At 34.7% G+C, this 18,320-nt stretch overlaps 1 protein-coding gene across 5 annotated transcripts; it reads left to right on the forward strand.

Moving 5' to 3' along the window:
• Positions 1-5,959: 5,959 nt before the first annotated feature.
• On the forward strand, positions 5,960-17,691 carry LOC137657755 (RNA-binding protein squid-like). 5 transcript variants are annotated; one of them, XM_068392231.1, is made up of 6 exons: positions 5,960-6,217; positions 8,149-8,189; positions 12,748-12,875; positions 13,047-13,515; positions 16,973-17,068; positions 17,188-17,691. In XM_068392231.1, the coding sequence occupies exons 1-6, from the start codon at positions 6,057-6,059 to the stop codon at positions 17,193-17,195; spliced, it is 903 nt and encodes a 300-aa protein (XP_068248332.1). In that variant the 5' UTR covers positions 5,960-6,056; the 3' UTR covers positions 17,196-17,691. The 5 variants fall into 5 exon arrangements, with proteins under 5 accessions (XP_068248332.1, XP_068248331.1, XP_068248330.1 ...); XM_068392230.1 differs by having other exon boundaries at positions 17,287-17,691; XM_068392229.1 differs by having other exon boundaries at positions 16,973-17,066; positions 17,274-17,691.
• The last annotated feature ends 629 nt before the right edge of the window (positions 17,692-18,320 follow it).

Below are 18,320 nucleotides of genomic sequence, written 5' to 3' on the forward strand. Positions count from 1 at the left end.
AATGCAAATTCAATGAACATACACTACGGCTGGAAAGTGGAAACATTCTTTTCTATGTGTAAACCCGAAAAGAAAAAAAAAACATTATAGATAAGTGGGATGTAATAAAATATACGTGATAAATAGTATTATATGAAAGGCATTTTTCTAGATGGTGTCGGTGTTAATAATAACAACGTGGCTCCGCTCTTATTGTTTGGATGAAACACATTTATTGAAATATATAATTAAAGAGCTTCTGAAAATAGGGAAGTAAAAATTGAGCCGCTATATCAAGGAATATTGCTGAATAAGAACATTTGTGAGAAATATCAGCAAGTGACTCAAAACTTTTGGTTTGGGATTTGATGTACAAATATGGTTGACTTTATCTCTTCATATGTATAATCTATTTGTTCTAATAGTCCAGGATTAAGGATTAAGTATTAAACTTTGCAACTGAAAAGCACTTGTCAGAGGCAAAGGCAGATCTTAATACAAAATTCATCACTGAATGACGTAAGAAATACAATAAATTTCATGAACAAGTTTTCAAATAAAAAGGCCCAGCAACTACTTCGTCCTTTGTCGAAGAAATGGGTTTTTTAAGTGAGGGTATACTCAGCCACACTATTTTATCTTATTTTTCATCCTCTTGTTTTCTTAAAGTTTATATATGAGATATTCATTTTGGTGTCACTGTTCTTGAAGTATTTTGTTTTAATTATTGTTTACTTCACTCGTAGTTTTCATATTTTCTTTCCTCATTGCTTTATTTTCCCTGCTGGAGCCCTCAGGCGTATAGCATCCTGTTTTTCCAACTAGGGTTTTAGCTGAGCAAGTAATAATAATAATAATAATAATAATAATAATAATAATAATAATAATAATAATAATAATAATAGGCATCTAATGGTCAGAGGATAATAGAGATAGGTAGAGAGTGAGGTTACTCTATTGATAGACTCCTAGAATATGAATTAACAAGTATAGGTACATCCTTCTTATTTAAAGATGGAGAACTACATGAGACTAAAATATCTGAATTACTTCATGATAAAGAAAAGAATTTGGGAAATACTCCATATTGTGGTCTTCCATCCACAACTTTCACAGTAATTGTATCCATGCTCAATGTGCATAATACTGGCGCTGCAAGTTCTATGAAAGCCTTTGGAGAGTTAGCTGAAATTATATTGATTAGAATTATATCCCTGTCAAACGTAGCAAAAATAAGTGATGTAGTCTTATAGAATCTTGCTTTTTCAACTAGGGTTGTAGCTCAGCTAATAATAATAATAATAATAATAATAATAATAATAATAATAATAATAATAATAATAATAATAATAATAATAATAATGATAATAATAATAATAATAATAATAATAATAATATCTGTATAAAAGTTAGAAAAAGATCCTATTCACATAACAATATCAAGCAGTTTAGACAGCCTAACCAAAAGACAAGAATGCGTTTTGGTCTTCAATCCATGTTAAGAATCAACTCCAGAAATTCTTTCAAACAATTTCTCTACATCATCAAGGAAGATTAACAAGAGTAACTATGTTTCTAAGTGGTATAATTGGGGAATAAGCACTTATAGTGCAAAAGGAACACGTGGCAAAGGTACCAAAGTTGAGATCTACTGTCGAAGAAGCAGATGAAAGAGTGTTAGTTTACATTAATCAAGCTTTGAAATCTACAAGTGTCTATACCAGTGGTTCCCAACCTTTTTCCTGTCATTTCCCCCCTGCACCCAGTTCAACCATCCAGATTTCCCCCTTCATGCCCCGCCCAGCCCTCATGCCCACTCGCCTGCCTCAGAAATGGGCATGATATTCCAATTTTCCCTTTGAATATCATGTCAGTGAGAAATGATATGATCATATCACAATTGAATGGCTAACAACAAATTGCCGCACGTCCCCCAGGTTGGGAACCACTGGTCTATACTCTTCTAATTGCCTCATCTGACACTCATGTATTTGTGTGATATTTACTTATGTCACAGTGTTTTCTATTCAAACGGTCTGAAGAATCTTTGGACTCTTTCTGGATATGTGCTCATAACCCCATGGTGAATATATATCACTAACTCACGTGATTTTAACCAATGTAAATATCATCCACAATGGCATTTAATACGGAATTCTATCTTGGGAATATATATCCACTGGAATTCATTTATGGTAAATAGCTTCTGGCTAGACAGAGATTCGAATTCCTGCCTATTCAGCCAAAACTATGCCTGCGAGGACTCTACCAACTGACCTATCAAGATAGAATTCGGTATTAAATGTCATTGTGGTTGATTTCTACATATCCTCATGATATATGTGAAATATTAGAGAATCAAGATATTGAAACATTACTGGCTAATCGTACACTCGGTGGTTGTGACACGACAATTTGAGGTTGGGACAAACCATGTAGCTCTGATGGGAGGATACGATTGTATATATCTTCCGAAAGACCTTGGAAGAGGAAACCTATCAGAAATAATGCTAGAAAGTGCTGAAGAGTACTTGACAAATGTTGTCAAAAGATTTCAAGTGAATGAATTATCTGCGCCTCTTCAGGTACCACCGCATGAAGAATCCGAATTTTATGAAGCTCCCACCCACTTTTATTCTAAAACTACACATCAAAGGGCGTATGTGCAAGCAAACAGATGGTACAATTTATTAAAGGATGATGTGGTCACTCATGATCCGTGTCATTACGGATATGAAGAACAAGGACAATTATTATAGAGCCAATACCTGAGGATTTTCCTAACTCATGTAATTGCAAGATCTGTTACAGACCAAACTCATGTGAATCCAGAATGAACTCGGTACCATTCCCAAGATCTTGTGTTTGTGTAAATTCGAGCAATTGCACAAATAATAACATATAAAACTAGTATGCACTCTCTATATACAAAGGCAGCGAAAGACGAGACAGCTAGATGTTTCCCCCTAAAATAAGTTTGGAAGGAATTTTTAGTTTACAGCATGATTGATTGATTATGTATTCAAGTTCCACCATTTCGTAGTTGGTATATATAACTTCACATGCACCATGGACCAACCATTATGTAATTCCAACTAAGGAGTGCCCAAAAAGGGTCACAGGGTCTGCACAATGTGGCACTGTATAATCAACATGCATATACAGTCTGATAGACATATTCGTTCAGATTACGGATGACTGAATATACCCTTTTATTGGATAGTTACTTATTTATCATTCGATTTCACTTTATATTTATTAGATATTATAACACTTATGTTCAGCTGACTAAACATTAGTTAACTCAAGATATAATGAAGTAAGTAAAGCTTTTGTTTTGATAGAATTAACATTTAATTGGGCAATTCAACCACTTAATTATGTACTATGTCCTTATATTAGCACAATCTGCAAACAAACTGGACAAAACTGTGTCCTTCTGGTATAGAAAAGTGTTTTGAATTGATTCAGTCCCTTATAGTTTTTCCTCTAGAAGCATCCGTTCTCGAGATATAGACAGTTTTCCGATTGGGTCCGAGAAAATCTCCCCCCATTAGAAATGCGTACCCAAGCTAGAAATCATCCCTGGACAACATAAAATCATTTTCTGTGCCATACAACCACAGTCGCCCTTTATGTGACGCCTAGACTACATGGCCTCACTCTGTCTTGGACTAATCGAGTTTTCTTGCTTAGGGTATACTCAGGAACGCTGTTCTATGTTATTTTTCTTTTCCTCCTGTTTTTTTTTTTTTTTAGTGTTTATAGTTATATATGAAAGATCTATTATAATGTTACTGTTTTTAGTATATTTTATTTTGATTGTTTATGACTTCTATTGTAGTTTTTTTCTATTTAACTTCCTCAATGGGCTATTTTTCCCTGTTGGAGCCCTTGATCTTATAGCATCTTGCTTTTCCAACTAGGGTTATAGCTTAGCTTGTAATAATAGTAATAATAATAATAATAATAATAATAATAATACTAATAATAATAATATAAATAAGGCCAATAATAAGCATTACAAAAACAAATGTATCATAGTTGTGATTATTATCATTATTGTTACCATGACTGCTACTACTACTACCACTATTTTTATTATTAAGACGGAGTAAACGAAAACCTCTCGAGTTAAAGAAATAATTGAATTTGATTATGATTAAGGTAGCCTACACCAAAACAATACTACTTATAAGAGGAAAATCTCTCTCTCTCTCTCTCTCTCTCTCTCTCTCTCTCTCTCTCTCTCTCTCTCTCTCTCTCTCTCTCTCTCTCTCCTAAGTATATATACAGTATACTATATATATATATATATATATATATATATATATATATATATATATATATATATATATATATATGTGTGTGTGTGTGTGTGTGTGTGTGTGTTTGTGTGTGTGGCACTTACTCTCTACCATGACACATGAATATATATGCGTTCATGTGTTGATATAAAATTAGTATAAAAACAATATGGGTTTTCGGCGTCAGTTACATGAAAGAAGAATATGTTATATGAACTAAGTTTCTTATGCAATTTCCACTTTTTTCTTGCAGAACAAAAGTAAAAGAAAATCGGTAGTTTGATATTTAGATGAATAGCCTACCGAGATCTATTTCCAGCGGCGGCCGATGGAACTGGCAGTCAAACGTGCTTATCAATGATTGGTTTAAAAAGTATATAATGGTTGAGGAAACGAAACAATGTCTCCTAGGGGTATTTGGTACTTTAAAGGTTATATTCAAACCTAATTTGGGTTCCCGATAATGGCAGTCAACAATTTAAGTTAAAACGCATTGTCATATTATGCATCCATTTTCATCTGAAAGTCCTCCTATGTTAGACTGCCTTTGATATTGTTGCAAACTTAATACCTCGACAGAGCAATGGTATATGCTGTATGCCTGTTAGTTTTGGCAAAAGTACTACGACTTTTTTTTTCTTTTGTTAGCCTACGATGCTAGTTCTCATGTACTTTATTATTCATATCTCCCGATGTGACTAAATTCTCTTTTCTATCACCATTGAATGTAACATGTATTTTAATTTGTTTCGTTGTAAAATGAACCTTGCCTGATCTAATTTCTAAACAAAACAGGATACCAGTGGCTCAGTTAGACAAGATAGGTCACTGACTTTCACGGGTACTTCAGTTACGACGCTAATCGCCATTCCTCAAATATTTTCCTTGCATAAGCACAAATGTGATAAAAAGAACTTAAAAGATTCCGAGAAAGTTCAACTAAGCGGCATTATATGTTAATGGATATTTGTATGAACGTGAACACGTGGACGCCAAATTAAGAATGAACCTCCCTAGGAATAGTTACGTAACGAACAAGATTTGTTGTTCGATTTTAAGGGCGAATGGTCCTCTTACATAAAGGTTATGATTTCGAGAGAGCAGGAGATATGATCCTACCCATGAAATAAAGAATGGTGATAAATAATTTCTGTGAGAAATCAAGCACAGATGAAGTCTTAATCTCACGTGCGAGTAATTAACAGGCGGCGTACTTCATATTGTGGGGAGTGAAACGGAAACCCTGGATGAATCACTAATGCGTAATGATTATTTTATCACCATTACTCCACAAAAATTTAGAATCTTGTATTGATGGGATACTGGTAACATACAAAAAGTCTGAATAAATTTTACTATGGTATCGTAAAGCATTATAGAAGAATGCTATGAAAATATAACAACTGCCTGATAAATCGAGCAAAGGCTAAAAATAGGTAAGCGTCTCAGTGTAACATTTTTTTGAGTGGGTCTACAATTAATTATTTTTTTCTCCGTAAAACTTTTAACAAATCGATAGATTCCTGGACATCAACAAATTCCGTAAGAAATAGCGTCCTTTTGTACGCATGCGCAAGGGATTTAGGCTCGTAGAATAGTTCCTGAGTAGCATTGTCTTTGTTATTTTGCGAGTCTATTCTTGAAAAACGAGTCTACAGAAGGAGATCGCTTGCCACGGGGCCGCTGCTCCTACTCTTAGCCGCTCAGACTTCATACGTGACGGACGTATACAGTTAGTATTAAGTTTCATTTAACAAAAACCAAAACAACATGGCTGACCAGTCTATGGAGCAACAAGATTTTACTGAGGATTGTACTGGTGGTGATTTCCAGAACAATGCCATGGAAAATGGTGATAACGGCTCTATGCCGATAGACGACGCTACTAGGGACAGTGGGTCGGCCGATGCCCCTGGTAGAGACGACGACAGGTAAGCTTATGTCAAGTGTGTCTGCTAATTCCATATGAATATTTTTGATATCTTTACATATCATGTTCTTATTTTAAAGGTCTTAAGTTGTGTAAAGCGTCATTATAAGTTTCATTTTATCCGGGTCAGTCTGGCTCGGCCCGACCGCAAAAGGCATCCCCCGACGCTTTTCTTTATCGTAGATTATCGACGTCATCCGACGGTGTTTTGCATCTAAATCGTTTTCATTTGAACCAGAAGTGCTACATTGCGTTTGAATTTTCTTGACAATCTTTTTAGCATCCGTAATTTTATGGATAATTCGAATACTGTACCGGCGCATGACTTCCGCTCATTTGTGTTCTTGTAGTCAAAGATGGCGCCGTGGTAGTTAGCCCACGGCAGTATGGCCGCTACCGGCGCCGCCGTCTCGAACTTTTTATGACAATTTTTGGGGGTCTTATCTTTGTTTTTATTTAGTTCTTAATCTTAATGCTAAAGTTTTTCAAACACCCTGGCTACCAGTTACATAATTTTGTTTTTTCTTATTGGTTGCTCTTCAAATTGGTTTGAGGGTCATTGCTAAGCCAAGGGGGTTTACAGACTCAAGCATCATGAAATAAATAAATTTTTTTGAACCAAATGTTGTCGAACTTCTCATCTTGCTCCTACGCAAATTTTTTGTTCATGTAACTAAAAGTAGTATGGCTGTTTTCTACGGTCTCAAGGACCTTATACTATATATAGTTTGTATCTTGGTCAAGCCTAACGGCCTGGGGCAAGGGAATGACCAAACGTGATTGATTTTGCTAGAAAAATTAAATTTGATCAAATCATGTCTGGAAATGTGAATCTTCATAATTATGCTCCATGAATGTTAAAGTAATGACTAATGTCAACTGACTGCTGAGATGAATAACAACTGAATGACAGCCAGCATCTTGATGTTGCAATTAGAATTTAAAATGCGTAGGGCTAATGTGGGTTGAGAGCATTTTGTTATCCTGTCTCTTTAATGTTAAGAATCTTGATTTCCAGGTCACTCTTTTTAAGTCATGTGGATTTTATCTCCTGCACTTTGATTCGTACTTTAGTTGTTGGTTTACGATAATTTTCTTTGGTGAAAATCACACGGTGGTTGGAATGGCTGGTACAGAGAAGTATTATTATTTGCGTGTGGGATGCCTTATTGTGGATTTAGATTATTTTGCTTCAAGAGAAATTTTGTAAGAAACTTTGAGGATCTTCAGTTGTAAAGTAAAGGAAAAGCTTCAGATTGAGAATAACCCAGCTCATTGTAAGTCAAGTTGCTGCATGATGTAAGAGATGCCTCTTGAGATGCCCTTCCAAGGGCACTTAATGTTGCAGTTTTAGAGAAAACTGGTTAAGTAATGATGTAAAGGTAAAGTAAAAGAAATGCCGCAGGTTGCATAGAGAGAAGTTTGAATTTGGCGAGATTGCTTCTGCCACTAACTGCGCCTCTTACTTCTCCTCCCAGGTGGCAGCTACTTCGGGAAGAATGTTGCCCCCTTGTAGCGCACCGCATCCACACCAGGGTATTTATCAGTGTTGTCTTAGTGGTTTATTTTCCAAGGTCATCTACTAGCCTACTACTACTACTTGACTGGTTCTAGCTGTTTATCGTAATGGTTCCGAGACTTTAGAATACTGCATAAACAATCCAGCCATTCTATGCAATACACTTCTTTCCTTTTATGTTTTGCCCAGACCATTTTCAGAATAAAATAAATAGCATAGCAGAAAATGGAAGTTGCTTTAACCAACTTTATTGACGTGCCGAAGTGGGTTAGATTTGTGCAGTTTAACTCCCTCTGCCATTCTTAGGCGCAGTGTCAACTTAAGGTACAGTACTTGTAAAAATTAAGGAATTAATAAGAAACCCATATTTATCCAATTTATAGACTCGTATCTAATGCAGTTTTCTATTTCAGGAAACTGTTTGTTGGTGGCCTTAGTTGGGAAACAAATGAAGGTGAGTTAGTAAATCCTACATATATTTGCCGTATTTTGTAAGTAGGCTAGCTCTGTGGGTGGACTGGAGCCTTTCGGTCACCTTGGACATAGGCCTGAACATGTTGCTCACCCGAAATATGTAGAATGTAGATATTTTTAACAAAGCAAGAATAGGTTTTGTTGCTAAAAGTTTTTTTATATCCGTCAAAAGGGGTTTTCTTCATAGGTTGAGCCAAAAAAATAGTTTCTGTATTGTGCAATTAGAGGTTAGGCTTGAATTGGAAATTGTACAACCACTATTATCCCAATGTCAAACAGAATCCCCAAGTAAACTTCATTTATTTACTAACAAAACCACAAAAACAATTGTCATGTAATGCCTATTTTTTTTTTTTTTTTTTTTACCTCTTAAATGTGTGTAATATTCTTATAACCAACATGTATGAATGTATTGAAGGACCTCTCTTGCCCCCATTACGTGATGTTATATCTTGAGCAAGTTTTTGAGAGATCCCATATAATGTCAAAATTCTAAATTTTGTCAATATGTACATAATGCTTGGCTAAACTACAACCCTAGTTGAACAAGCAAGTTGCTATAAGCCTAAGGGCTTCAATAGGTGAAAATAGCTCGTTGAGGAGGGAATACAAGGAAATGGATTAATTGAATTGCAAGAAGTAATGAACAAGGGAATTAACAAGAATACAAGAACAGCAACAATACTAGAATATATAAACTAAGCATTTAGAAATTGATAGTATATGACATGTTACTTGTGGGATACAAATATTTTCTCTAGCCTTAATATTATACAAAAAAAAATGCTAAGCAAGTCTGCATTCTACTGCAACAAATACATGCAGCTAACTTGTTTAAAGTGTACAGTACATTATAAATATGGAGAAATTGCCTTACCAAATGACATGAAAACATCAGTACAGTATTAACAGTACATAAAATTGGAGAATTGCTTTACCAAATGACATAAAAACATTAATACAAGATTAACAGTACATAATAAATTTGGAGAATTGCTTTACCAAATGACAAAAACATAATATAGGATTAACAGTACATCATAATTTTGGAGAATTGCTCAACCAAATGACGTGAAAACATTAAAACAGGATTAACAGTACAACAAATTTGTAGAATTGCTTTACCAAATGACATGAAAACAAACATTAATACAAAATTAACAGTACATAATAAATGTGGAGAATTACTACCAAATGACATGAAAACATCAATACAGGATTAACAGTACATAAAATTGGAGAATTGCTTTACCAAATAGCTTTGCCAAATGACATAAAAACATTAATACAAGATTAACAGTACATAATAAATTTGGAGAATTGCTTTACCAAATGACAAAAACATTAATACAGGATTAACAGTATATCATAAATTTGGAGAATTGCTTTATCAAATGACATGAAAACATTAATACACGATTAACAGTACATCTTAAATTTGGTGAATTGCTTTACCAAATGACATGAAAACATTAATGCAAGACCAACTAATAAATTTGGAGAATTGCTTTACCAAATGACATGAAAACATTAATACAGGATTAACAGTGCATTATAAATTTGGTGAATTGCTTAACCAAATACATGAAAACATTAACACAGGATTAACAGTATATTTATAAATTTGGAGAATTGCTCTACCAAAAGACATGAAAACAATACAGGATTAACAGTATTTGGAGAATTGCTTTACCAAATGTTAAAACGGGATTAATAGTACATTATAATGTTGGAGAATTGCCTTACCAAATGTTATGAAAACATTAATACAGGATTAACAGTACATTATAAATTTGGAGAATTGCCTTACCAAATGACATGAAAACATTAATACATTTTTAACAGGACATTTATTTGGAGGATTGCCTTACTAAAAGTCATTAAAATAGTAATACAGGATTAACAGTTCATTATAAATTTTGGAGAAATGCTTTACTAAAAGACATGAAAACATTAATACAGCATTAACAGTACATTATAAATTTGGAGAACTGCTTTCCCAAAGACTTGAGAACATTAATACATGATTTAACAGTACATTATGAAATTGGAGCATTAATTTACCTAAAGACATAACCGGATTAAGAGTCCAATATAAATGTGGAGAATTGCATTACCAAATGACATAAAAACAATACAAGATTAACAGTTCATTATAAATTTGGAGAATTGCATTACTAAAAGACATGAAAACATTAATATAGGATTGGCCTGGGGAAATCAGCTGTGGGTTTGTTTAAACATCTTTTAAAGACTGTATCACTACTAGTAGCTAAGCTACAACCCTAATTAGAAAAGCAGAATGCTATATGGCCATAGACCCCAATGGTGGAAGAAAAACCCAGTGAAGAAGAAAGTAGCTACAACCCTAAAAAGAAAAGCAGAATGCTATATGGCCATAGACCCCAATGGTGAAAAATACCCCAGTGAAGAAGAAAAAAGCTGGGAAGTAATGCATGAACCAAACCCCTTGGAAACAAATACCGTGACGCCAATTTTATTCCCATTTGATTTATAACTTTGGCCCTTGGTCTTTAGCGTCCTTTTTCCCTTACCCAGTTTGAGTTTAATATATAATAGGTTTCAACCCTATATTCACAGAGCACTTGAATGGCCACACATGCTCCAACAGGGAGTTGTGTTTAGCCCAAATTCGTAAATCCAATGGCGTCATGAATTACATAAAGGCAGGCTTTTAAGTCCTTGCCCTAGGGTTGTATTTTATGGCATGTTTAAGAAAATTGTTTTAATCAAAGTTGGGTTTTTTTTTTCTCAATGTCATATCGAGAGTGGTTTCATCCTTTTTGGGTTCCTTGTTGATTTACACAAAGATAGGTTAAAATTTAGATGAAGTGTAATAAATTTTAATTTTTTGTTTAATAAACTGGCTGAATGCCACCATCCACTTTTTGGAAAAAAGGGAAGGGTTGCTCACTAAACTTTGGTACCCCCTTTACTCGAGTCCTCTTCTGGGCCTGTCAAAAACCTGCTATTCAACTCTTACATATCTGCCTTTATTTCAAAACTAATAAATAAGATAAATGGTTATAGGCAAAGTAGTTTAGCAAATATTTAATTCAGTGCATGAAGCCTTTTCAGGTTTATCGAAGTTTGAAGTCATGCAGAATTAAGACCTATGGGTCTCATGATAAATTTCCGTTTGAGCCATTCCTTGGTAACTGGGAAATATGTTGTTGGATATTCCCGTGTCTTATTTAACATTATGTTCAGTTCACAATTTGTTCAAATGTTATGTCAAGCATGCTTTTCAACAGGACATACTGTATTTCATTGAATGTTCAGAAGAGCTCTTAAAGCCATAATTGCCACCATCTACCCTCAACAAAAGATTGTTGAGCAGCATTTACATCTATCATCTCGACAAAACTTGAAATTTCTCCTGAAAGGACAACTGGTCTCAATTTTTGTCTCAAAATAGGATTGAATTGGGATGGAAATAGTGCAATTTTTTTTTTCTTCAAGTTGGAGTAACTGAAAGTACACCGTTGTTTGGCTCTACCTCCAACTGTTCATTTTCCAATCACATTGAGTAAGGAGAGAATTACATGTAATTTTTTTTACTCTGGGTACAAGAAAAAAATTAGCTTTTTATAGAGCCTTAATATCACATTGATGGTACCTATGTTGAGAAGTTTCCTTACCTATCGATTGCAAATATTACCAAGTTGCTTTAATTTTGAGTAAAAACAATGTTCAGGCTTACAGCTAACTAATACCATCTGTTGTCAATTGATACGGTAAACTTTAAAGTCCTTCCTATTGTGTTAATATTTGGGTTTCCACAGATAGTGTGGATTGGTTTAAGATATGGTTCTTTTTAATAGCCTATAAATGTGGAAACCGTATATGGTATCTGATTGAATAATTCTAGGTAGTGTAAAAGTTAAGCAGATGACATGATTATGAAGTGGTGTTTTATTTTTTTGACACTGGTTATATAGTGGTTTCTTTGTATACTGAAATTCTTTTAGGCTTGCTGTGAAGCTTCTGTAATGTAGCAAAGATGCTAGTGGTAATGTACAAGGTTTATCAAAACTTGTAAAAACTTGCTTAAGAATATTGAGTTGCCTCCATAGTATTCAAATTAGATCAAGTACATGTAATACAGTAGACAGAATATTTAAAGCTTTGGCAACACCTATGAAGGTCAAGCCCCTTGCCTTCACTAACTATTTTGTAATTCAGTGAATACTTTGACATTAGCACTTTTGATCTCATTTTCAGGGTATGCTAGTTTTTTTTTTATTTCATATACAGTATCATGACAATCTGCGGCATGATTTTTAACTTAGAATTCTCATGGCTAGTGTTTACCCATAAGGAAACCTAATAATTTTGTGTATAATTTCACTTACAATTTATATGATTAATTTTCTTAAGAATTGGTTCTCAACTTGTATTTTCCCTACTCAAAACTGCAATTTTAGATAATAGGGAAACAATAGGCTTGTATAAGTTATACTTAATCTTTTAAGGTTTGATTACCCCTTGTTTAAAACTGTTTTAAATACTTGCAGCCAAATTGCGAGAGCACTTCAGTAAATATGGTGAAATTGACAGTATAAATGTCAAGACTGATCCAAACACTGGGAGATCCAGAGGATTTGCTTTTATAGTATTCAGCACACCTGAAGCTATAGACAAGGTATGTTTATCAATTTATTGCTCGTGAAGTGTATTACATATTCAGATTGCATTTTTAAGTCAGGTATGGAGATTTAAATCTCCTAATTTGTAAGGTTTTGTTCTATATTCATAGATTGTTTCACCTAGACGTGCTGGATTTTCATTGGTGATTCAATTCTTAACTTTTTAGGTTATCAACGCGGGAGATCATGTTATCAATGGCAAGAAGGTGGATCCAAAGAAAGCCAAGGCGAGACACGGGAAGATCTTCGTTGGTGGCCTTAAACCAGAACTGACTGACGATGACATCAAGAACTTCTTTGGGAGATACGGCACCATTATTGAAGTAGAAATGCCCTTTGATAAGCAAAAGAATCAGCGAAAGGGTTTCTGCTTTATTACATTCGAACAAGAAGCCGTCGTCACAGAATTATTAAAAACGCCCAAGCAGAGCATTAATGGAGTCGAAGTAGATGTCAAGAAAGCCACGCCCAAACCTGACGCCATGGGGATGATGCGTGGAGGCATGAGAGGAGGTATGCGTGGAGCCCGAGGAGCTCCAGGCGGTATCAGAGGAAGAGGCAGAGGTTGGGGCAACCAGAGTGGCTATGGATATGGAGGATATGGTCAAAACTATAGCAGTGGATATGGATCCTATGGTAAGTGGAGGGAATAATTGCTTTCGTACATAGGATACAATTATTTTACTAGGGAGAGCTGTTTTTATAAGCTTTTTATGTTGATCACTAGTAATTTATTTGTAGGTCTGGGATGTTGTTTAAAGAATTGAATACTGAACAGTGCTGTGTAAGTATCAGTCGTTGGAAATTGACTGGAGGTATTTAAATGGATAGGATTTTGGGTTTAATTGTTGAACTGTATAAAGCAAAGGGTGTAATGTAGGTGTGGGTTGTTATTCCCAGCAATAGTGATTTCCAAAGTACAGTAGGGTCTTAGGTATAAGATATGGGAAAGAATATAGAAATGCATATGAATATTCTTTTGTAAACCTTCCTATGTCCAAATTGAGTAAGTTTGAAACTGTTCAAACTCTTTACGACCTTGGTGTGATAACTTCATTCTTGCCAAGTTTACATTCCCAAAGTAATTAATTTCTTATGCTTCAATGGGTATTGCCTTATATTCCAATATCATTGCAGGAAATTAAGTACTCACAAACTGTTTGGCGTACAGATTGTTGTAGGCACTTAGATAATATCATGTCAGGGTCAGAAAGATTGGGTGATGTTGAAATCAGCGTGATTTGGAAAGCAATTAATACAATGCTCTGCCTTGGAAAAGCTTGTGCTACTGATACTCAAATCTACCTTAAATTTTTTTGATAAAGTAAGGGAAATACTGTATTTAGGAATCCTTGTTGGCAATTAATAAATGGTAGAACTACTACTGTCAAATCTGTTAACCTTTCATTGCTTGAAATAAATTAAATTAAATTTTTATCATCTGCTGGACCAAATGGTGTGATGACAAGTCTACCCAACCATGAACCTTACTGACAGGATTGTGGTTTTGGTGTAAAGGATTTCTTCAGTAGGGGGCCAAATTCCAGAGTTGAAACATCGGGGTAGGAAGTCAGTTTGGAAGTTAGAACTGAATGCAAATACAAACGGTTATTACCAGTACATTACTAAGACCTTTTTGGGTGGCACCTGTCATATTAAGGGGTACCCTTTTACCTAGTACATTGATTTTGGTTCCTGAACTAACAAAAATGTTTGCTGGTTGGATGGGAATTTAATGTACGGGCAAAATGTCATGGTAACTTTTTTTAAAATTCTTAAGTGGGGAGGGTTTTTACCAATGCCATGATTTTTTTTGGGCAAGGTACTCGAGTGCTGTTTCTTTTTCTATTGAAATACGGCTCCTAATCATAACCACCTGCATCTGTTGCCTGTTTTTTTCTTAATTGCAACGTTATGAATTTTCGGCTGGCAGTTAATTTTTTTTATGCTCTGCCTTGTCTCAATGAGATCACACATTTTGAACCAGCACAATCAATAGGGAGGAGACCCTGTGTAATATGATTTTATGGATTGTATTTTTAGCATAATGTATTGATGTATACTGGCAATGTTCTAATTTTTTAATGGAAGATTTAGTTCAAAGATTAGATCTTGAAGGCATGTGGGAGTTTCCCTAAATTTTCAATATGTTGTAAAGGGATTATATTTTTAGGGAATGCTTCTGAAAGGGCCTTCTGATAATGTTTTATGAAGACCCTTTGGTGCGGCCTTTTTGTCCATTAACTAACTTTCATTTTTAAATGCTGTGGAATCTTGACAGCTGTAAGAAGCCAATGGAGTGGTTAGGTGACAGTTTCCAGATTATGGGTGATTGATAGTTTTTCATTAGTGTAATGTATTAACTCGTCAAATCCATGCCTTATTCAGAAAGTTTTTTTTTCTGTAAAGCCTTAACTGGGAAGTTCTTCAGAAACTTGCATTAAAAGGAGTAATTTCAGTTCATTAGTAAATCCTTGATGGTGAAGTTCCACCATACCACTCACATTATTTACAGCTGAATAACAAGTTTTTCTTGGCAAACACTTTCCACATGCAAATAAGAATTAATATGAAGTTTTCTACTGATTTGGAATGTTCTTTTCTTACATATTTTCCAATCCCTTGGGTGAGCAAGAGTTTGATTGGGGCTGGAATGGTCTGGGGAGATAGCAGGTCATGTATTGTATTCTTAATTCATGCTTCCCCTTGCAAAAGAGGATGGAAATTATTTGTTCCTCAGGCCTTTCCAATGGGTTTTAGAACTAGGATGTATTCTGACCTCTACCCCCTTGATTTTGTTGTGGGGGGATTTTTGGAATGTTTTAGTTGGATAGGGTCAGGGTATCAATTTCATATGATAAAGGTCCCATGGAATGTGGTTATGTAGATCAACCAGCCATCAAAGTTAAGTACTTCATTCTGTGTTTTGTTGAACTGTACTGTTGATCGTAGTTTTGAAGCATATGCCAAAATGATTTACTGTATTGGCCAACATATCCACCAGTAATAACTCAATTCCTATAAATTACCGTAAAATAGTAAAGAGCTTTTAAAGTATATGGCTCTCGGGAAAGATGTTAACCAACTATCATTTGCATAGTGCATGGTATTTATTGTGGTAGATAATCCTTGTAGTGAATCTGCTAGGATACAGATTGGATTTGAGTAAGGTAGTTTGGGTTTTGAATGAAGGTATTGTGTTAAGGTCAAGGTTTTGTAGGGTTTTAACAAGTTTTCACTTTATTCAGGACATTGGGTTAAAGGTTTCATTCTTAGGTTACAATTGCAATGTTCATGTGCACCAATAAGCATGGTTGAATTAGTCAAGTGTCTGCATTTCATATATTCAGTTTTAGTATTAAACCTTCTTTTTTAGGTGAATAAAAATTTTTTAAGAAATGTAGATGAAAGCAAGATTTCATTTTTACTAGGGTAAACGTACTTGCACTAAACCTAGTACAGTACAGTATATTATATATACATAGGACTGTTAAATTTACTGCTACAAATACTTGAGATCATACAAACGTCTTAAGGTTTTGTTGTTCATTTTAATAACGAAATGTTTCAAGTAACAAGTATTTGCAGTTGTTCTCCAGTTGACATCTGATCTAACTTTTGCAGTTCAGTAATTGTGTAGACAATATTTGTTGGTTGATTACAATCATATGTTTAATTTTGTTCAAATGTTTTTGCACTATATCGTAAGACATTTTTGTTCATAGCTAGAGGATTTAACATTAAAGGGTTTAATCAGTTTTCTTCAACCTAATGTTTAGGCAGTGTTACATGAGCACATTATCTGGCATAGGTTCAAGTCATTAAGCGAAATTTTGTACGGTCAGTGGTGTATTTATTGGTGCAAAATTTAACGTACATATAATCAGTCTTAGTGGTTTGATAAAAACACTACCGTATTCTGTTATTACACCATTATCAATTTCTTAGTGCAAGGTTTGCCATAGAGATGCCAGAAAAGTGCCGGAGACACTTGACCTTATTTTCTGATTAAAGCTGAGTAGGACTATTAACTTAAGGAAGCTGTACGAGACTAGAAAAGGTTGTTATAGCTTAGTCCTTACTGTTGTTGCAGGTGGTTATGATTATGGATATGGCGGATATGGGGGTTATGGTGGATATGGGGGCTACGGTAATGATTACTATGGCTATGGCAACGGTGGATATTATGGTAAGTATCAGGCTCTTGCTTGGGTTAATGGTTTTAAGGTGTATTATTGCATGTTTAATTGTGAGAAAAGGTGTCATGAATAAACATTAATATTCTCAATTATTTGCATGCTGCCCCAGCTTCTTAGATTAAATGTACCCACGGGTCAGAACGGGGGGCAAGATTACTATTAGTGTTCAACGAGACTGATTATTTATGGCGATGTTGGCCCTTACCAGGCGGCCAAGGGTACGACGGGAAGAGCCAACGTGGGCGGCAGCAGACGCGGCACAACCCATACTGAGGGAGGAGGACGTCGAGACTATAATCAGACCTGTAACGGCACATCCTACTAAGGATATGCCACGCTGACGGGATCACCCCCACTTGTCGAGAGCCAGTCGTCTTCATCCACCAGTATCCTCAAGAATACACGTATATATTTTACTAATAAAAGTCCATAAAAACTGAAAAATGCTAGAAAAGAAGAAAAAAATTTGTGAAAGTTCATGTGAAGCATTCCTGTGTACAGGGCATTTGCTGTACTCTGGACAGTTCATACAAATATTTTTTACTTAGTTTTAAGCAATTTTTCCTGGCTGTACAGTCCGTACATGTATGAATAAAGCGATTTTTGTGTTAAAGGTTTTTATATGCCTTTTTATTTTAAGGTAGTCATTGGTTTATAATAGAGAACCATGGTAACTAATATATTCAACACAATTTAGAGCTTTATCAAGAATTTTATATTTGATTTGCCGTAACATCTAAATCTATGTATACTGTAGAGCCTATTAACATGCTTATGAGTGCTCTTATGAAAGTGTAACCAATCTGCTTAAATACTGTACAACAATTTGGAATTTTCTTTAATAAGGTTAGAATTTAACCAATGTTGAAAAAATTCACTAGGAATTTTAACCTTAGACGTTTAAGGTTCATGCTGGTTTATATGGTTTTCTGCTTTATTACATGAAAACGGCCTTTGAGAAGCTAAAATCCTTAATGGGAAATTCTCTTGAAAAATCTTAACATTGCTGGTGTTTCATTAATTGGTAGTTTTTAGTATAACTCTACCAATGAAATAAGAATGTAACCACTGCAAACAACCATTTGTATATGAATGGCATAAATATTAGAATAAAAATAGCTATGATTGTGTTGAGCTTTTCAAGAAAGTTGCTCAATTTATCACACTGGCTCAATAGTTACTATGAAACCAGCTATTTTGTCTAATGCTAGTAAAGCAGTTTGAATAGTATGCTTTTTTATT

Source organism: Palaemon carinicauda, chromosome 18, assembly GCF_036898095.1.
Source record: "Palaemon carinicauda isolate YSFRI2023 chromosome 18, ASM3689809v2, whole genome shotgun sequence".
Classification (NCBI taxonomy): Eukaryota; Metazoa; Arthropoda; class Malacostraca; order Decapoda; family Palaemonidae; genus Palaemon; species Palaemon carinicauda.